The sequence below is a fragment of the Miscanthus floridulus genome, chromosome 10 (genome assembly GCF_019320115.1).
Source record: "Miscanthus floridulus cultivar M001 chromosome 10, ASM1932011v1, whole genome shotgun sequence".
Lineage (NCBI taxonomy): Eukaryota > Viridiplantae > Streptophyta > Magnoliopsida > Poales > Poaceae > Miscanthus > Miscanthus floridulus.
The window spans coordinates 117,684,342-117,705,016 of record NC_089589.1 but is presented as its reverse complement, the minus strand read 5'-3'; the positions used below and the strand labels follow the sequence as shown (position 1 = coordinate 117,705,016).

Below are 20,675 nucleotides of genomic sequence, written 5' to 3'. Positions count from 1 at the left end.
GGGTTCTGGCTCTTTCCGGACCGACTGATTGTAGGTAGGGAAAAGTGGAGGTCTAAGCACTGCACTGAGGCTGTGCCTCAAGTGTGGGGGCTTGGAGTCTAAGTTTGGACGGGGACCTGGACCCCGTGATAGGAGAGTGGTGGGTTGGTCTTGCTTGTGCCTGGGGTATAAGTGGGGCGTGTGTTTTGGGGTACCCAGCTGAGCTACATTGATTCGCGAATCGTCGTTTCTACGTGACGGTATGACTTGGCTATGGTCTAGCACCATAGTAAGAACTGAAACATGAAAGAATATAAAATGATTTTGATTGCTCAACCCTTGCTTGAAAGTAGAACATGTGATTACCTAGAATGGTTAGCTAATGAAGTAATCATGACTGCTAATAAAACTTGATTGTAAGGATGAATTATTTGTAATGCTTTCCACAAAACAAAAGAAACCCACAAGCCAAATTGCCTATCATATTACTTGAGAGTCGGGAAATATATCCCCACTAGTCGGGTAAGTCTTGCAAGTACATTGTGTACTCAGGATTTATTTACCCTTATTACAGGTGCAGCTTGAGGAGTAGCTCTTGTGTGAAGGATTTCTATGGTGGCCTCAGTCAAAATCCTTGATCGTCCGATACATGTTTATTTAATTTTTGTTGTTTAATTATCATACTCTGAACGCTGGTATTGTAATAATAATTTCTAAGACTCCATGTTGTATGAAATTAACTAAGTATTATAAGCTCGCACTCATTATTGGATCCTGGTGCGAAATGTGGATTGCTTCGAGTTCTCCCTTGGGGTGTGCTCGATGAAACTGTTCGATCTTGCTCACTTTTAGGGTACTTAGTATCTAGTGGAAGACAAGTGCCTCTGAAAGTGAGTTATTTTGGGTGGTTCTGCTATAGGTGGTATCAGAGCCAATAATGAGTCTACGGGTTTAAGAACTCTTTCAAAAACTTAAAAATTTGACCAACAAAAGCTTTGCAAAAAATAGGATACGATAAATTACGACCAACAAAAGCTTTGCGATAAATTATGAAAATAAGTATAAGCCCTAGCAATATGGTCTATCTAGGATAGTGGCACTGGTTTCATCTAATCATTTCCTGCAGGTATACTAACTTACGCTGTATAAGAATCGACTAGCACACGGGGAGTGAGTGTGCGATGTGCCAAAAATTTTGTGAATGCCGCTATATTCCGATTTGAGTGAACGTATAGGCCGATGCATGCATATGTAAGCTAAACCCTCCTTCACGTATAATTCTTGGGTAGTTAATATGATAGGATGATAACTAAAAAGAATGCTTCAATAAAAGCCTTATCATTTCTCTAAGTCTCTTGTTCCTAATCTGGAGGTGTTGTCCCTAATAGTTGGTTCCTATCTGTTTATGGATGAACCTGAGGTCCGGTCATGAGAGCACCAGTGCCAGAGTGGGTCGTGGCCTTGGTGAAGGCCAAGGTGAAAGTGGTCATGACAATGAGAACGGCAACAGGGAGAGCCATGAGGCCCCACTCTTGGGTCCTCCTCCACCACCTCCGATGACCCATGTGGAGATGATGGCAGAGATGTTGTCTACTCGTCATGAGTCAGCCTGTGTCTTGGAGATGCTGGCACAGGCTATTGGTGGATTTGCCCATGGAGGCCCTAGTGGCAATTGCGGGAATGGGGGTGGTGCCCACGGTCTCAAGGGGCCCTGTTCCTACCAGGACTTCTTGAAGATACACCTACCCATGTTCACGCTGACTGCTGAGCCCCTAGACGTGGAGCATTGGCTTCGTATTTTAGAGCAGAAGTTTTAGCTGCTCACTATGACTGAAGTGCAGAAGGTGTGCTTTGCCGCACAATAGCTTTTGGGATCTGCCAGTGCTGCACTTTGAATCTCAATTAAGATTCAGCCCACAATGGTTTTGCTGCGGGGCCCATCTACCTTATCTCTTTACCCAGGCCTGTGGTAACTCCCTCTCTCATTCATTCTCACCCGACATCGATGCCCGCACCTTCTCTTCCTCTTGTGCCCACGCGTCGCCGTCGCCTGGCCGTGTGTTGCTAGTCTCTAGCAGTGCCATGGTGGTTGCCGGCCATCTTCCAATGTCGCTGGTGACTGCTGCTGCTCTTGGCTCGAGCAGTTTCCCTTCTTCCCTCTCCATTCCTCGTTTGAGAAGGTATAACCCTAATCCAACTCGATCTATGCAATGTGAGGTTATTTGTGATGGATTTAGGTTCTTAGTGGTAGTATGAATGAGTCGGAGAGAGATTTGATGGACAAATTGAATCAATATGTTGATTCATTGGTGGGAGCACACAGCATGTGTGGTAGTGCCGCACTCAGGTGCGGTAGTGCCGCACCCTATAGCTTGAATTTGCACCTGGCTATGACTTTCCACAAGATGACTCGATGTATTGATTAGATTTGCTCACCATATGCTCTCTCCCACTCAAAATGTTGTGCTAGTCCCAGTCATTGCATGACCTCATGTGTTTTATCTTGAAATGTGAGCTATGAGATCATGTGGTGATGTGGGAAACATTTAAAGAATGGATTTGGTAATAAAGAAGAATGAGGTCATGAGCTCGTGGAGATGCTGAGTGTGGCAGTGCTGCTCTCAGGGTGCAGCAGTGTTGTACTGCCTGAGCAGCACTGCCCAAGTGGTCTCCCAAGTTCATGATCTAAATACTTTTTCTTATCAAGACTGTTCTACAAGTGTTTTTCTACCTCCCATTCAGATAGTTTCTTATCTAGTTACATTACAATGCATAGATGGAGCACGAAGATGATGACCATAGAGGAAAGAGGAAGATGGTTGAGTCAAGAGACAAGGATCCCCCTCACCATGGTCATGGAAGATCAGCAGCAGCTAGCAGTGGTGCAACTCCGAGGGTTCACAATGACAGGGGGAGGCGTGAGCAGTACATCGAGGATGAGGAAAGGTTGGAGATGACTGGACGCACCACAAATGCATGTATGAACACTCCCCTTCACTTGATCGAGTTCGACATATCCTACATTAGAGAGGTTGATGGGGAGATGCTTATGAGAGTACTAGATGACTCTCATTAGCATCCAGTCATTGACTATTCCAAGAGTTAGAAGTTGGTCAAAGAGGCGAGACAGATAAATCCCTATGCAGTGGGCAAGGATTTGGGCATCGACTATAGGTTTTGGAATGAGTTTCATTCCAACTTCTATGCCACTGCTATCCTTGGTGCAAGAAAGACTAAGATAAGGAAGATGTAGTATATTGACTGGGATGAGATACAGGAAAAGGAGGAGCCTAAGTTTGATAAGGTGATCAAGGTCTGTGACCGCTTTGAGCTCTCCGATATCATGGGTTTCCAGTATAACTAGAATGAATAGGTACTTGCACAGTTCCATGCCACCTACTTTTATGATCAGTCCACTGATGAGATACATTGGATGACGGATGGTCGACACTACCGTGTTGATTTTGTCACCTTTAGTCAGATTCTGGGTTTTGGGGAAGAGCATCGGACTTACACTCACATTCATGATGAGCCCAGAGCAGAGATCCATGACATCAGATACATGTGGAGGGACAGTAGGGCTACTGATGGCAAAAGGAGTGGGCTGCATAGTTACTATTACATCCTAAACAACCTCATTAGGAACACTATCAATCCCAAGGATAGAGTAGCCTCGGACATAAATGGATATGTGAGGAACATGCTAGCTCGCTTTGCTCTAGGAGGGGATAAGTTCAATATCCCTCAGTTTATTTGGCATGAGCTGAGGCTTGATATGGAGGATGGGAGGAAGGGGATGCCCTATGCTCCTTACCTCAATATTCTTGATTGAGAGGGTCACAGGGATTAGCTTTCCAAAAGATGGGATGCACACCATCGAGAAGACCTAGCCTACAACAGCTAGCCAGGCCGCGGGAGGCTCCCATGCTCATGAGGGCATTCCCAAGTCCTCTGGCTCTAGGTCTCGCAAGGACAACAAGATGAAGAAATTTGGAAAGTGGCTCAAGGCAATATTTGGCAAGTGCACCTATGCAGCTGAGCGAGCCTATGAGACATAGCTAGAGCAGCGAGAGTAGCATGGAGATCACCTTCCACCACTTCCTCCACCACCACCTCCTCCACAGTACGACCTTCCTAGTCTTTCAGACACAGACTAAGATGATGATGATGATGAGGAGGAGCAGCAGGGACATGACGCAGGCTGGTAGGAGACCCTTGCTAAGTACTCTCAGAGATAAGGGGTGAGACGTTCCAGCCACTTCACCGCCACCACTCACCGACAGGGTCATGCCCGTATTGACTCCGACGACGAGGATGATGATGATGATGATGCCGGGACTGCTGCAGGAGGTCATGAGATCATGTGGTGATGTGGGAAACATTTAAAGAATGGATTTGGTAATAAAGAAGAAGGAGGTCATGAGCTCGTGGAGATGCTGAGTGTGGCAGTGCTGCTCTCAGGGTGCAGCAGTGTTGTACTGCCTGAGCAGCACTGCCCAAGTGGTCTCCCAAGTTCATGATCTAAATACTTTTTCTTATCAAGACTATTCTACAAGTGTTTTTCTACCTCCCATTCAGATAGTTTCTTATCTAGTTACATTACAATGCATAGATGATGTTGATTGAGAGGGCATCCAAGAAGAGAAGTGAGTTTGTTGGTCTTTCTTCTTTTCTTCTCTTTTTGGTGCTTTATGACAAAGGGGGAGAAAATTAGAGGGATCAACAACTTTTCGACGCCATGTGTTCGCAGCTAGAGCTTCATGCCATATCCGTTGAGAGTAGTCTTCATTAGGTGGAGAGTTTGAGAGTTGCTCAAAACTCTAATTTGTGTAATAATGCTACCTATTTGACTCTATTTGTATCGGATATGAACATGTATCTTTTGTGTGCTTAGCTGTCATCATAATTGTGCTAGATTGTTTATCTTTTCAATCATAATCTGTTGTGTGGTGCTTGGTTAACTTGTGTTGTTGTAGTAAGTGTGGCAGTGCCGCACTCCTAGTGCGGCAGTGTTGCACCTTGCTACTGAAATAAACTTTGCTATACATGAAATGTCATTTGCATCACGATTATATCTGGGACATAGTGTGCAGCACCCCATAGGAGGCATGTAAGTAGGGGAGCCCCAGCACCTTAACTAAAAATGTGAATTTTGGCCTCTAAATGCCAAATTGGGAATTCAAATCCTCATGCACATATTTAGGGGAGGCTCTACACCCATGGCTCGAAAATCTCAGTTTATATTTCATATCTTTTGTAAGCTCTAATTGGGTTGTCATCAATCACCAAAAAGAGGGAGATTGTAAGTGCAATCAGACCCTAATGTGGGTTTTGGTGTTAATGACCACCTAATTAGAGGACTAATAAGATTTATCAAGATGACAAGCAGGGAATTCATGATCGAGGATGTTACATAAAATGGAGGAGCCCTCAATTACAAATAAGAACGGCATCATGCTCAAAGGAGGTTTAAATTCTTTTATATTTTGAATTTGAGTATATGAAAAGCCATACTATAAAGGGGGACACAATGCTTAGGCTAAAAGTGTGTTTCCAAGTGCTCAAACTTCCACAATACATCCTCAGTCCTCAGCCAAGACAACCTACTTTTCACTCTTCATCTTGCTGTCTTGGTTGGTGCGCCAGTGCCGTACCCAGAGAGAGGCACTGCCACACTCAAGTAACCGTTGGTGGACAGGGGGGTATTTATACTTTTCCCTATCCTCCCCAACCTCTTGCTTCTTCCCCAATGGTTTAGACCGATGAAAAACATAGAAGTGCTCCCTTCTCTCTCCTCCATTGGTGACCTTGAGCCCCCAAGCTTCTCCATTGATTTCTCCATCAATCCTTGAGAGAAAAAGGTGCCAAAAGTGATTAGAGAGTAGATTCACTGATTCCCAAAGTCTAAAGAGCACTTGGTTCACGTTTTGGCCAGCGGTTGTGTGTGTTACTCTTGGAGCTTTGCTCCTAGCTGACTAGAGCATCTCTCGGTGAGCTTGCCAATCTTGTGGTAGTCCTGAGAGGTTTGTAACCATCTCTTGCAGCTAGTAATATCACCCCTCACCTCAAGAGTTGAGTCTCTTGACTTGAGAACGAGAAAGGGTTGCAAAGCCCTAAGCCTTAGTAGCTAACCTCAACAACATGGACTTAGGTAAGCCTTGGTGGCAAGCTGAACCATAGAATAAATCATCATGTCACCGTATGCTTGATTTACTTTACTTGTTCATCATATTATTGTTGAGGTGATTTCTAGGGTTTGAGGCTGATCTACTTGTATAGTTTTGTGCTACTGCTTTTAGCTGTTGATTTGTGAACTACACCACTACAGGAAGCTAAGAAATTTACTCGATCTAAATTTTCTTTGGTAGATTTTGAACTGTGACCGAATTGTATCTGCAGGTGTGGCAGTGCCGCGGGTGAATTTAACATTTGCTCGAGTTAAATTTTTATGGGCCTATTCACGCCCCTCTAGGCGTACCAGTGATCCTACATGTTTGTGTGTCTTGGACACAAGTATTTGGAAACTAAGTGAATTATAAAGTTATATTTGGTTCATTTCTACCCAAAGATAGCCATACTACAATTTTATGAGCCGCAAGAACCCAAGCCAGTGTTTGCTTCACAATTGTTGTTTGCCTATCACAGCTCACCGTGCAACTTTGTAATACCAAATCAATGCCACAAATCACCCGCCAAACATTGACTAGGCCATGAGTCAATTTGTCCTTTCCAAAGGTAAATACAAGAAAACTAGTCCTACATAAGTTTTGCCAAATATTTCATATTTCACTCTCTAGAAGCATTTGGAAGAGCAAAATATCATCATTTGTGGGGATAAGTAATATTATATATCTCTAGCTACAACATTTAATGAATGACATCTAAATAGCCAATTGTAGAGATAAACGAGGCTATAACGAACTATAGCGGCTAAATTATATACGGACACAAATATCTTGATATGTCCTAGACAGCTATAGCCCGCTATACTGGCAACCATAGCACAAGGTTTGGAATCTTGAGGATATGTCATAATATAAGAAGCTTATTAGTCCTACACAAATTGTCAAGATATTCATCATACCAGATATTACTCTCTAGAAGCATTTGGAAGAGCAAAAATATCATCATTCAATTAGTGGTATTTTTGTTTCTTTTTTCAATGGAGGGCAAACTCATAATTTCTTTCCTCATCTCTCTTGCACTCGCTAGTCGCTTCCAAACTGTGGACTCCTCTGTAGCAAGTTCTTTCAGCTCTCGGTACCACAACCCCTCTTTCACCAACTCCAGAGTCCAGAGGGAGAAGGATTGGCACCTCCTGAGATCTCACTTCAATGACTAGCAATATGACTTTGGCACGCAATGGAGAGAAGAGATATAGAATTGCCACTTTTGCACTCATGGCACGATAGCGCATCAGTCCAGGTGGGATCCAAGGCAGCATGGGGGTGGCAAATGACCGTGACTATCCCTGCCCTCTACTGCTAACCCAGCCGGGCTGCACTCAGTTGCCTCATCTAGCCCATTTGCTCATTCTTCGTCTCCCTGCTCTCGCCATAGCCCTCTGCCACCACCACCGCCACTGCCATCCGACGACGTCGCCACCTTCCTCTCCTAGCTCTCTCGATGGATGGAAGGTATGTGTGGACCGCCATTGTTGCCATCCTGCTCATTTTATTACACTGGTTTTGATGGGATTGTTGGTTAGGTTAGGGTTCCTACCAGTGATGGTGAAATTGTTCGCCTTCCTTGCTTCGTAGGCCATTGATGTAGTGGCTTCTGTTGCGGTGGAGATTAGAGACGCAATGGATTGGAGTGGTTGCCCTATTTGGTAAATTAAACTTCAGTGCACTTCATCTTTGCTTTGATTTCGGATTGGGGAGATGCTGTGTAGTAGGATATCGTCTAACAATTTGATTTGTGTTTCTATTCGTTGTTGTGTTAGGATTGATCCTGGCATCGCATTTAGATTAGTTGTTCAGGTTTCTAAGTATGTTGTTGATGGTGAGTATGGGCTAGTAGAAATGTCACCGCAGGAGCATGAACTATGGCTGGATAGGATTGTGCAGTTTTCTCTGTCTAAATTTTATGATGAAATGGCTAGTAAGATAATATGGGGACCTTCACAGACATTGGTTGTTTGGGTGGTTCACAGTGACAGTGAATCTGAATGGAAAGTTAGGAGGGATGAACATTTTGAGCAGCTGATAAAGGATAGATGGAATGATAGGGTAGCTATGCTTGTAGTGGATGTACTTAGCAAACATGCTCAAACTGCCAATGCTAGCTCTGGTGTTAGGTGTGCATCTGGTGTCACTTCTGCACAAGGCAGTGCTGCTCCTGCTAATGCACAAGGCAGTGGTGCTCTTGATAATGTAGAAGGCAGTGTTGTTCCTAATAATGTTGAAGGCAGTGGTGACACCTGCAGCACTCCACCTCCATCTGTGCCAGTGGAAGAAGCAGAAGAGGTTGATTGGGCTGAGTTGACTATAATGGTAGAGCGTAATGAGGATGGAGAGGCCAAGGAAGTTGTTGATGAGGACAAAGTGTATGAGGCAATGGGTTTCAAAACAGCATATGAAAGAGCAGAGGAAGCAGCTAGGGAAGTTGTGCCTATCCCTACCATGACAGCTGAGATGCAGAGTGATATGGCAGATGCAGCTATACCAGTTGATGATCATGTGGGTGAGGAGCCAATGTTTGATTGGGACAGGGATAATCCAAATATGTCTGTAGGGGTTTCTTTCCCTTCTATGGATGATTTCAGATTAGTTGTGAGACAACATGCAATTGTCAAAGAGTTTGAGCTTCACACTGCACAATCTGATACATCAAGGTTTAGGGGAAACTATGCTTCTCTTGGATGTCCTTGGATTATTAGAGCTAGAACCCAACATAATGGGAGTGTTAGGGTATTTTTTTATAGATTTGTTTTGTTTCATTTAAACTGTCTGGATGTTATGTTTGTCTGGTTACTTATGTTTGGTTGTTTTGTGCATGTGTAGGTGCAAATAAATGAAGGGCAACATAATTGTGCCTCTAGAAGCAGAGTGGTTGGCGGGATGGCCTCACAAGCTTAGGTGGCAGAGGGGGCTATTCCACTACTCAAGAAGAAGCCAAGCATGGGTCCAAAGGAAGTGCATGAGGGGCTACAGACCAAATACAAGATTGAGATCCCCTACCAAACTATAGTGTATGGTAGACAAAGAGTAGCCAACAAGCTTTTTGGTAAGTGGGATGACTCTTTTGATTGGTTGTATAGATTTAAGGCAGAGGTAGAGATGAGATCACCTGGTACCATAGTTGAGATAGCTACTAAAGAAGTTGATGGAAAGATTCATTTCAGCAGATTTTTTTGTTGTTTCAAGGCAGCCATAGATGGTTTTAGAAATGGATGTAGACCACACATTAGTATAGACTCCACAACCCTTAATGGGCTATGGAATGGCCACTTGCCCTCAGCCCAAGCATTAGATGGCCATAACTGGATGTATCCTTTAGCATTTGGATTGTTTGACTCAAAAACCAAGGAAAACTGGATCTGGTTTATGGAGCAGCTTAGCAAAGCATTGGACCTATGGACAATTTAGCAGTATGCACTGATGCTTGCAAGGATCTTGAGGCAGCAGTGGCTCAAGTGTGGCCTCATTGTGAGAAGAGAGAGTGCTTCAGACATTTGATGGAGAATATGAAGAAATATTACAATGAAGATGTCTATGCCAAAAACATGTGGCCTGCAGCTAGGGCCTATACTCCTCACAAATTCAAGTATTTCTTTGACAAGGATGTGGTAGCTAGCCCCGATGTGCTTACTTGGTTGAAAGAGCACCATAACCTACTTTGGGCCAGGAGCAAATTCAGCAGTGACATCAAATGTGACTACATCAACAATAATTTAGCTGAGTCCTGGAATGCATGGATCAAAGAGCACAATGATCTGCCTGTGCATTGTTTAGCTAATGCTATCAGGGAGAAAACAATGGTCCTATTTGCTAAGAGAAGGAAGATCTCCACTACCTTGACTGGAGGAACCTTACCTGCTATCATACACCAGCTCAATGTAGCTTCCAAGGGTCTAGGCCACCTCAAAGTGACCAAGGGGCATCTAGAAGAAGCAGAAGTCACAGAGATATACAAAGATGAAGAAGTGAGGAGGCATGTTGTGTATCTTACAAAGCATATTTGCACCTTTAGAGAATGGCAGGTAACTAGGAAGTCATGCCCACATGCACTAGCTGTCATCACCACTATGAGGCAGCCCCAAATGGACTTATATGTGGACAAATACTACTCTATTGAGAAGTTTTAGGCTGCCTACCATGGTATTATCCCAAACATCACTGACAGGAACCAATGGCTTGAGGTTGACAAGGGTTTCAAGTTGTTGCCACCACTGTCCAAGAAGAAAAAGCCACTGGGCAGATTGAAGAAGAGCAGGTACCTATCTCCAACTGAAAGAACTGAAAAAAAGAACTAGGCAGGTAAAATGTATTGGATGTGGTGAGTATGGCCACAGAACTGGCAGCTGGAGGTGTGCACTAACAGGGACAAAGAAAAGGTAAATACTGAACTGTTATCTTATTTCAACAAATAAGCAACAACTAACCTAATTGTGGTGTTTATTTACAGAAAGAGGACCAAGAAGACAACACCTAGACTAGGAAGAAAGAAGGCCAAGAAGGACCAGCCACCAACAGACCAAGGAACACCAAGGACAAGAGCAGCAGTGGCTAGAGAGACAGTTGCAAAGGCAGCAAGAGAGGCTATAGAAGCAGCAGATAAGGCTATTGCTGCAGCAAAAGCAACAGAACAAGCAGAGAGGCATCTCCTGGATGTGCGACCACTGGAGAGAATTCCACCATCAAGCCCAATAACATCTCCAAGGTATGATACAACTACCTTTACAATTCTATGCTTATCAAAGAATGCAACCCTAAACTTCTGGATGTTTGAACATAGGAACACCTGCCTTGATTTGCAAGTTGTAAACCAGATTCAAGACATGCCTGCTGATGGTGCTCCAAGGAAGATGACACCAAGGAGGAAGCAGCTTGCATCCAAGGCCAGGAAGAGACCAGGAAAGAAGACTCCAGCAAAGAAGGGGAAGAAAAAGTAAAACTTGTAGTGAACCTTTTGTGTGATCTTTTGTGTAGTGATGCATGGCCTGAACATTATGTGCTTTATATGGCCACAAGACAATGTGATGTGTGGTCATAAGCTTTTGTGTTGGAACTGGCCAAATGACTGTAATGTGTGGCCTTAAACTACTATGATGTAAGTGGCCAAATATCAATGGATGTGTAGACATCCTAACTATCTGAACCTTTTATGGTTTGTATTAAACTATGTGCCACTGCTCTATGAAATGATGTTCATGTGATCTATTTTTATCATACCTCTGTGAATTATGTGTCAATTCATCATTTCAGTTTCAGTCATCCATCAGTTTCATTCATCCATCCAGACAATAAAATTTTGGGGACAACATTATTCATTTTCATTGATCCATTACTTTATTACAGCATACATCACTACACACCCAAAGACAATACATACAACACAAGCAATGAACATGTTCATCTTACACATCAGTTTTCCCAGCTTGTGCTCCAATTCCTTCCTCTGCTTGTCACCATCTGGACTCCCCACTGAAGCTTCTTCTTCCACCAGCTCTGCCCAGTTCGATGGCTGAACAATGACGATGCCGAGATCCTTCAACTGCTGGAAATACTACTTTTCGAATCGATAGTAGCCACACAACTTGGGGAACTAAAAAAAGGACACAAATTACAACCCTAAATGTGCTAATTTAGGAAAATCCAGGAGACAACTCACCCCATTCCTTGCACACTTGAAGTACAGACGGCCATGATTCTCACTGTCCTTCTTGGTCCGCCCCTCCAACACCCGAGCAAGATGGCAATCCAGGCAAGGGATCAACGAGAAACTGCTGAGCTCACAAATGGGATCGAGACCGAGCGAGGCAATATGGGTGCTCGGGCCACCGTAAAGCCTGCTCCTCGCCCATCCACCTCCAGACGACTCCGAGTAATGCTCCATCGAGAAAGCTGGGAAAGGAAGGAGGGAGAGGAAGGCGGCGGCGGCAGCAGAAGGCTACGGCGAGAGCAGGGAGACGAAGAACGAGGCGACAAGACTAGGTTACCAGCAAAGGGCAGGGACAGCCGTGGTCATTTGTCACCCCCACGCTGCCTCGGTGCCACAAGTGCAATAGTGACCGTTCCGTATCTCTTGCCCGTATCTCTTCCCTCCGTTGCGTTGAAGTTCGTATTGAAGTGAGATCTCAGGACCAACGGCGAGGGCAACAAGATACGCCCCACCCACCCGTTCCGGCAGCCAGCGGCGATGCAGCAGCCGGCGCCCGCTGCTGCTGCGGCGGCGGCGCCCCCGGCGGCCAGCATCACCACCGAGCAGATCCAAAAGGTACGAGCCGCCCCGCACCGGCCCCCACGCCTTCTTGCTAGGATTTGCCGCCGTGCCTTGATTAAGTCTGCTGGTCGCCTCAGCTAGTTTCGCCAAGAAACGGATGAGTACTTCTCCTCCTCGCTCGGATGGCTACTGCGCCTGCCGGGGCCTTCTCGGCCGCGTGCCGCCGACTCATCCATCTCGACCTTGCTCCCCATGGCGGCGTCGTTTTTAGGGATTGATTCCAATCAAAGATTGGATCTTTTCGGCTATTGGTTAGGGCAAGATTGGGCGTCCTTGGACCTTTTCCATTTTGGGGGTAACCGCAGATTGCTGGATTGAGTGCTTAGGTCAGTCGGTGGGTAGCAGTACTGCAATAGCAGATTCTTGGATAGAGAGCTTTATTCAATCAGTGAGTAACAGTAGTTCGGTGGCGTGCTTTGGCTGTTTGGAGTAGTTGGGTGGCTTGCTTTGGTGGTTTGGAGAGCTATATGCTCGCCTAATCAAATGTGGCTTAGAGCAATACAGGAGGTGGAGCCCCTTTGATGCTCTAAGGTTGTGGTTAGTGCCTGATCATCGAACGCCTTTGGCACTACAATGTGTTACTTATATATCAATTTTAATTTTTGGCAAATGCCAAAAATGGGTGATGCACCATAATGTGTCATTGAGATATCATATTTATTTTTAGTAATAAAGGAAAAATGTGGGTAATATGCCTTTGAAATTTTGGCAAAGGCTAAGTGAGCACTGAGCAGTGGGATCATGGCATGCATTCAAATATCAGTTTTGAATTTTGGTCAAAGGCCATATGAGCAATGACACTATAACTTGCCACTTAAATATTCAGTTTTGAATTTTTGGCAGAGGCTAACTACAGCACTATAACTAGCCAGCCCTGTGCCACAGGTTCTCAGGGCTTATATTGCCCTGTGGTGGGGCAGCTAACCAGCCCTTGTTCCTCTGCTATGCAGTTTGGCACTATAACTAGCCAGTCCTGTGCCATGCGGCACAGGTTCTAAGCCTGTGCTTACATTGCCCTGTGGTGGGGCAGCTAACTGGGCCATTGGTCCTCTGCCATGCAGTTTGGCACTTTGGCTTACCGGTCAGAAGTCACTTTTACTAAGGGAAATTGCTAAAACTCATTTGCATTCGGGGTTTGTTTGGAGAACACCTACAATTTCTGTTTTCCCATTGTAACACTGGTTATCTTCCTATGTGTCAAATTACCTCCTAAAACTGTTGAAATGATATGCTGCTTGCGTGCATTCGAGCATGATATGGTGACTTGTAGTGTAACTTCATGCATCTTTGTGATTGTGACAATTCATTCTGACCTGCAACTCTTTTTTAATGAATTCTTCAAGATGAGCACAAAAGTGCATGAGTAGAGAGTGCAAACAATGGAGTGCTAGGTCAGATTAAATGTTATGGAGGTGCTATGAGGCACACTATAAGTCATCATGCCATGTTAGAAGCCACTCAAACAGCATGCCATGTGGTCAATGGTGTTATGGGGTAAATACCTAGGAAGAGACGCAGGTGCTAGAATACAAAAAACAAAAGTTGTAGGGCGGTTTTGGCGAACCCCATATTTGCAGATGGGTTTTAGGAATTTCCCCTTTCTTAGCACAGTCGTCAGTCGATCATTGTCCAGCAATGCTCTTCTTTCAACTGTGCTCAATCATTCTTGGACAAAACTCTCTTTGCCATGGAATGTGGCCTGCTGGTATAATAATATGATTAATATCAGCTTTGACAGTCTTCCATTCACAGATAATGTGGTTTGTTAGGCTACACCATCTTGACCTGGTTACTAGCTGTGACATGCTAGCAATCATGTACTATTCTCCACAATGTGTTGGTGTCTGAAACTCGCAACCAAATTCTGGAATTAATGTACAAGTAAGCTTGGCTTTCAAGAAGCTGAGCATAGCTGCAGGAAAAATGGAAAATCAGGTACCTGAACTTTTAAATGAAACCACTTGCACAATTCTTTCACAGAGAAGGTAAATGGATCACTTCATGACTATGCATAAGCCAAACACTAGTCTATGTCATCATTCACTTATTAAAGTTTACTGACACAAACTGAATTTGCCTTTTGCAGTATTTGGACGAAAATAAGCAACTTATTTTGGCCATCCTGGAAAATCAGAACTTAGGAAAGTTGGCTGAATGTGCTCAGTAAGTATCTTTCTGAACTATTTTGTGAGATACCTCATTTTGCTGTACTAGTTTATATTTGTGAGGTACCTCATTTTGCTGTAGTTTATCGTAGCTTGTCCTAAATTCTGATATAATTGTGAGGTACTCCCTCCGTCCTGAAATAAGGTGCATTCTGGCATTTGAAATTTGTACTCAAATATAGTACATTCGGGGAACAAGAAGATAATGTTTACTTAAATAAAATACATGAGTATTTCGTATAAGGAAAGTAATTCATGTACTTGCCATATTTTGTATAAGGAGACTAATAGTTCACCCTTTAATCATGCGAAAAAGAATCAGATTTCAATACATTAGGAAGGCAAGTGAGGGGTACATGCATCTATTGCACTCTCCCTTATTTTGTCTGAAAATGGCCAGAATGCATTGTATTTGAGGACGGAGGGAGTACCTCATTTTGCTGTACTAGTTTATATCTGTCAATTGATAAGGTTGTCTGAATTAGTTTAACCGTATGCTGTCTAAAATTCTGATCCAATGACGTGTTAAGTCGTTTTGATGTCATTTTACATATTAGTTCCAGCTGTCAGTTGAGAAGGATACATGCACATTTTCAATTCATAAATTATTGATGCATTAAAACTTCAGAAGGATATTTGATATGTTTGTAATATGTACCTTCAATCTTATTCATGACTTAACCATCTTATGTGTAATTGTTATCTTCTTCTCAATGTATTTTCAATAACATTATATCTTGCATTCTGTGGACTTCTAGGTATCAAGCTCAACTTCAAAAGAACCTCTTGTACCTGGCTGCGATTGCTGATGCCCAACCCCAACCACCGCAAAACCCTGCAGGTCGCCCTCAGGTTAGCTCTGTCCAAATCAGTAACCTTACAGTTGCTGCTCTTTGATCAAGTCACTTAAATTTTCATTTCTTTGCATACAGATGATGCAACCTGGTATAGTGCCAGGTGCGGGGCATTACATGTCACAAGTACCAATGTTCCCTCCAAGAACTCCATTAACCCCACAGCAAATGCAAGAGCAGCAGCAGCAACAGCTTCAGCAGCAGCAAGCGCAGGCTCTTACATTCCCTGGGCAGATGGTCATGAGACCAGCTACCATCAACGGCATGCAGCAGCCTATGCAGGCTGACCCTGCCCGGGCAGCGGAGCTGCAGCAGCCACCACCTGTCCCAGCCGACGGGCGAGTAAGCAAGCAGGACACAACGGCTGGCGTGAGCTCAGAGCCTCCTCCAAATGAGAGTCACAAGACCACAACCGGAGCAGATAGCGAGGCAGGTGGTGACGTGGCAGAGAAATCCTAAGTCGAGCAGCCTGGGCAGGGTGAAAATAATGCCTTGTATACTAGCAACGAAACAAAAGGACTCTTGAATGACAACTACTAGTCCTTACCAGTTTACTGTGTGGTTTAGATGGTCAGTCTCATCGATTGATGTAGAACAAAGTTTAGATTGGTGGTGTAATCTGTCCAAGATTGATACTGCGTCCTTACATTGCTGTAGCCATTACGGAATGATTTCATATAAGCCTGTTGCCCTAGTGGATTTCACCTATGTTTATGAGCTGATGTACTGGTTCGCAGTTGCTTTTTACATATAGGTCACTAATCCATGTACCTGTGACATGTTGATTGTTGAGCTGTGAATTGTCACAGTTTTAATGCAACAGTGAGATACATCGGCTGCAATATGTATGGCAATTCTGCAATACAAAGTTAACAGAGGTTTTTTTTCCCCCAATCAAATAAACCGTGCTCCATGTTCATTTTCCGAACTACCAAAAGGAAGCATGTGCTCATTTTCCAAACTACCAAAAGGAAACATGTCGGTGCTCCATATTCATTTTCCAAACTACCAATAGGAAGCATGTTTCCTTCACAATAATGTCTCATTCATTTTTCAAAGGCAGAATAGCCATTTTGGTCCCTCAACTATTACTCGAGGCTCAGTTTCGTTCCTAAACTTTCAAAACGGCCGTTTTAGTCCTCATACTCTACTTTTAGGCTCAGTTTCATTCTAGAACAATAAAGATGATCATTTTAGTCTTCCAACTTTGCATTTTGGGCTCAATTTCATTTTATAAACTATCAAAGTGTATTTTGTTCTTTAAACTTTTATTTTCAACTCAACTTTGTCTATGTTCTATGTGGAACGCTGCATTGTTGCACCTGCTGAGCTCCAACATCACCAGCGATGGGAGGTACAAAAATAATATTAATCCAAAAACTCTTTCGTGGCCATTAATAATTCCAAGCTGTTATTTTTAGTGTTACCTTATAATGGTACCATTTATATATATACCCCTAAATGATATTTGTGGGAGCAATTATAGTTACATCGAACACTATTTATTCTTTAAGATACATGGATATATTGAAACAATAGCATATCTACAATTCTGACAATTTATGGATGAAATTGTTCCTAAAATATAAACTTTTCTTTTTGGATAGACTAAATTGAGTTGAAAATAAAAGTTAAATGCACTTTGATAGTTTATAGATGAAATTAAGTCCAAAATATAAAATTTGAGGACTAAAACGATCATCTTCACAGTTGTACGATGAAATTGAGTTTAAAACTAAAGTTTGAGAATCTAAACGTTCGTTTTGAAAGTTTAAGGATAAAATTAAGCCTCGAGTAATAGTTGAGGAACCAAAATAGCTATTGTGCCAGAAAACTACCAAAAGGAAGCATGTCAATACATTCAACCATTCAGGTATACAAATATTGATCAATACATAGATGACATGCTTCCTTGACAATAATGTCGACGGGCAACGAAAAACAAAATGAAACGAAGCATAACAGAGGAGAGAGAAAACGTGCTCCATGTTCATTTTCAAACTACCAAAAGGATTTTCCAAACGTGCTCCATATTCATTTCAATACATTCACTAGTACAGGGCTTCAAATATTTATCAATACATAGATGACATGTTTCCTTTCTTGACAACAATGTCGATGGGCAACCAAAAAAATGAAATAAAACACTGAACAACTTTTCATTTCCAGTACATTGCAAAATCAGGCCTCTAGCATCGATTCCTTTAACTTGCCTTCGATTGGGAGTACTGGAATTCAGAGGCCTTTTTCCAACCATTCATGCAATGCAAGCCATTTGTGAGATGAATAGCCATTGGTTTCTCTCCTTGAGATAAAGCCCTATTGCCGTCGCCGCTTTCTCGTAACATCCTTTGGGAACTTGAGAGGGGCTGGAAGCGTCATGACACTGCCCTTAAAAGCACCTTCTGACACAGATTTGCACCCCAACTGGTCATAATATGGTTTAAGCTTTTGGCGGGTCATTTTAAGGTCCTCACATATGTCGTTAGGATTAGATCTGAAGTCATCGGCAAAAAGTGTTAGGACCAATATGTAGTTGATCAGAAGCTCATTTTTCTCTGTTGACATGACACTGGACCCTGGTTCCGTAAACATCAGCAACAGCCTGCGATATACAGCCTGCGGGGTTGCTGGTCCACGGTTTGTCTGGTTTTCATTTCTCTCTTTCCGTTGGCGCTTGGACATGGAGTCATTCCGTGCCAATAAAGATAGCAGATGTTGGATGTAGGACAGTATCCAAGCAAACCGCTCTTTATCTTCACCCTAAAAGAATGCAAGGGAAAAGTAGCTTCTTTTAGAAACAAGTGGAAAAGATCCATAAACACACTGTACTATAACAAAATAAAAAGTAGCATAAGAGCAACAATTGTCTGCCATCATTTTGGCAGCCAAACTGTCACTTCCTAAAGAGAGGCACACAGAGAGCAGTGCCATTCAACTTGTCATCATTTTAGTAGTAATGGTGTCTGCTATACTGCTATCAGAATGATATATAAGTAAAAAGTCATGCTAAGAATCAATTATAAACTGTCACAAGTTCCATGAGAAGAAAAACAAAGGTACTTTAAATTACCACAAGAATGTTTGCCATTTAACGGTGTCTCACCAGAGTTATCATTACCATTAAATTACGCAGCACCTTAAACTATATGCCTTCCTATAGAATAACTCAAGCATACAGAAAAGTGTAACTAATCACCTGAAGCTCGTTCAACTTGTGCACACGTTTTGAGACAAAACCCCCATAGCCTTTTGAGGAAAATTCTCCTGATTCAAAATGATCGATAATTTGTAAAAGGTGTTGCCGCATACTCTTTGGAATAATCTCATCCAAAAGATATGCCTTTTCTGATGTATCTGCGGTAGGATCATAAGGTGGAATGTTCCGAGTAAGTACTGGTTCCTGACTATCAATGGTGTTGGCAGCAGTCTCTGATCCTCCAAGGTCAATGTCCTCAAAAGCAGAAGGATCATTCCGTTGTTCATTTAACGATCTCCACTTATTGTCCTGCAAAGATTATAAGCTTCAACCAAATTTTCTTTTTAACTTTTCTAAATTGCAAGGAATGCTGCAAGTACCTCTGCAGCTCATGAAAATAAATTTGACCAGTGTACAATGGAAATTATTATGATCATCTCAAGATAAATCTGCAAATCAGCTTTTTGTTTAAGACAATGGTATAACTACAAAATATCTCCCTGTTATCATACAGATTCAAATACAAAACTAAAGGAAATCATACTGGCTCCATGACAGTTAATAATGAGTTCTGCTCAACAAATCTAATCTGTAACTGTGTCATGAACATCATCTTAAAAAAACTATTTCCTAAAAAAATAAGCAAACAGGGGCACAGAATAGTGGCATTGTCGTCTCTTTCGTTTCATATAGTCTTGCAACTGTATGTCTCAAGCTCACACTCTGGTTGCAATTCTGATACATATAATCAACAGCGCGCTAGTAAACCTAGACACAGACATACCTTGTCCCTGTCCATCTTTGTTCCATACATCATGGTCAAATCTTGAACCTTCAATTCATCATTTCCTGCAGCTGAAGCAGCTTCTGATGCCACCTCAGAGTGCTGCGAATGTGCTGGGCGCTGCACTTCAAGATGTGGCTCTAGCCTCAGAATCTGTTACAGAGTACAACCATCAAGAATAACTTTACACACCGATATCCTCAATGCCTCATGCCATTTGCACAGAAATTTCTTAGACCTTTTAAAATATATGCTACTCTTATGATTGGAATGACAATCACAACAGCAGCTTACACTCCAATGCAAGTGAACAAAAAAAAAAAAATCAGAACAGGAGATTGAAGCTTTAGTGCGACTCTGCTAAAATCCTAACTACGCAGGTAATGTCACAACACCAGTAGTGCCCATCCAATTGCAACTTTTCGTTGCATAATTAGACAGCAGAGAATGCTTACAGTACTTAAAAAACTGATATTGCTTCATTAAACAGATAAAATTTCATATATGTGTGATAAAAACCCGTTTCCTTTTAGCTAAAATTGCAACTCAAGTGCAACCATTACAAGGGTGGGTCAAAATTTTGGTCCTCACCTTCTTGGCGGCAATGGGAACGACCCTGAGGGTGCCGGAGGCCTTGTCAAGGACGCCGAGCGCATACTCGCAGAGCTGCGGCGCGGCGGCCTCACCGGCATAGCTCCGGCCGACGAAATCGGGTCCGCCACCAGGGCTCCGGACCACGAGGTCCACCCAGGTGGGGTGCTTCTCGTGCCGGAAAAGCCGGGTGCGGGGGGAAGACTCCGCCCCGGCGGCGGCGGCGGCGGCGGCGAGGGGGTCGTAGCCGGAGGGGAAGTAGCCGACCACGGGGGCGGCCGCGGCGTAGGAGGAACCGCCCGTGAGGGAGGCTTCGACGGTGACATTGGTGGGGGCTTCGTCGACGGTGACATCTGTGGGGGCTTTGACGGTGACATCGGTGGGGGCTTCGACGGTGACATTGGTGGGGGCTACGTCGGTGGCCTTGTGCTTCTTGGAGTGCTTCTTCTTCTTCTTGGTGGAAGCGGAGGCGCGGGGGGGCGTGGATAGGGTTTCGGCGTCCGCCATTGGTGACGGCTCTAGGGTTTTGAAGCAGGTGGGCAAATGGGCCTTCCTGCTTAAGAGGATTGCAAGTTTTTGCGCTCAGGCCCTCCGCAACCTTTGCATTTACAATCACCAGAATTTCCCTAGATTAATGTAATATACGGTGTGTGTTT

At 43.5% G+C, this 20,675-nt stretch overlaps 2 protein-coding genes across 2 annotated transcripts; one reads left to right on the top strand and one right to left on the bottom strand.

The window, feature by feature from the left end:
- The first annotated feature begins 12,254 nt into the window (after nt 1-12,254).
- Nucleotides 12,255-16,192, top strand: LOC136485460 (GRF1-interacting factor 2-like). The gene is made up of 4 exons (XM_066482336.1): nt 12,255-12,420; nt 14,513-14,589; nt 15,350-15,443; nt 15,524-16,192. The coding sequence occupies exons 1-4, from the start codon at nt 12,343-12,345 to the stop codon at nt 15,902-15,904; spliced, it is 630 nt and encodes a 209-aa protein (XP_066338433.1). The 5' UTR covers nt 12,255-12,342; the 3' UTR covers nt 15,905-16,192.
- A 1,233-nt stretch (nt 16,193-17,425) lies between these two features.
- On the bottom strand, nt 17,426-20,550 carry LOC136485459 (DNA-directed RNA polymerase I subunit rpa49-like). The gene is made up of 4 exons (XM_066482335.1): nt 20,020-20,550; nt 19,429-19,581; nt 18,645-18,953; nt 17,426-18,208 (listed from the first exon to the last, which is right to left on the bottom strand). Exons 1-4 carry the CDS (start codon nt 20,524-20,526, stop codon nt 17,765-17,767), a joined length of 1,413 nt encoding a protein of 470 aa, XP_066338432.1. The 5' UTR covers nt 20,527-20,550; the 3' UTR covers nt 17,426-17,764.
- Between the last annotated feature and the right edge of the window lie 125 nt (nt 20,551-20,675).

Bases quoted from the DNA above. Each gene is read 5' to 3' on its own strand.
- LOC136485460 (XM_066482336.1), top strand. From the start codon at position 12,343: ATGCAGCAGCCGGCGCCCGCTGCTGCTGCGGCGGCGGCGCCCCCGGCG. The intron at 14,590-15,349 runs GTAAGTATCTTT...GTGGACTTCTAG, and splicing joins AAGTTGGCTGAATGTGCTCA to GTATCAAGCTCAACTTCAAA. The intron at 15,444-15,523 runs GTTAGCTCTGTC...CTTTGCATACAG, and splicing joins ACCCTGCAGGTCGCCCTCAG to ATGATGCAACCTGGTATAGT.
- LOC136485459 (XM_066482335.1), bottom strand. From the start codon at position 20,526: ATGGCGGACGCCGAAACCCTATCCACGCCCCCCCGCGCCTCCGCTTCC. The intron at 19,582-20,019 runs GTGAGGACCAAA...ACTCTGTAACAG, and splicing joins TTCCCATTGCCGCCAAGAAG to ATTCTGAGGCTAGAGCCACA. The intron at 18,209-18,644 runs GTGATTAGTTAC...GCATTCTTTTAG, and splicing joins ACAAGTTGAACGAGCTTCAG to GGTGAAGATAAAGAGCGGTT.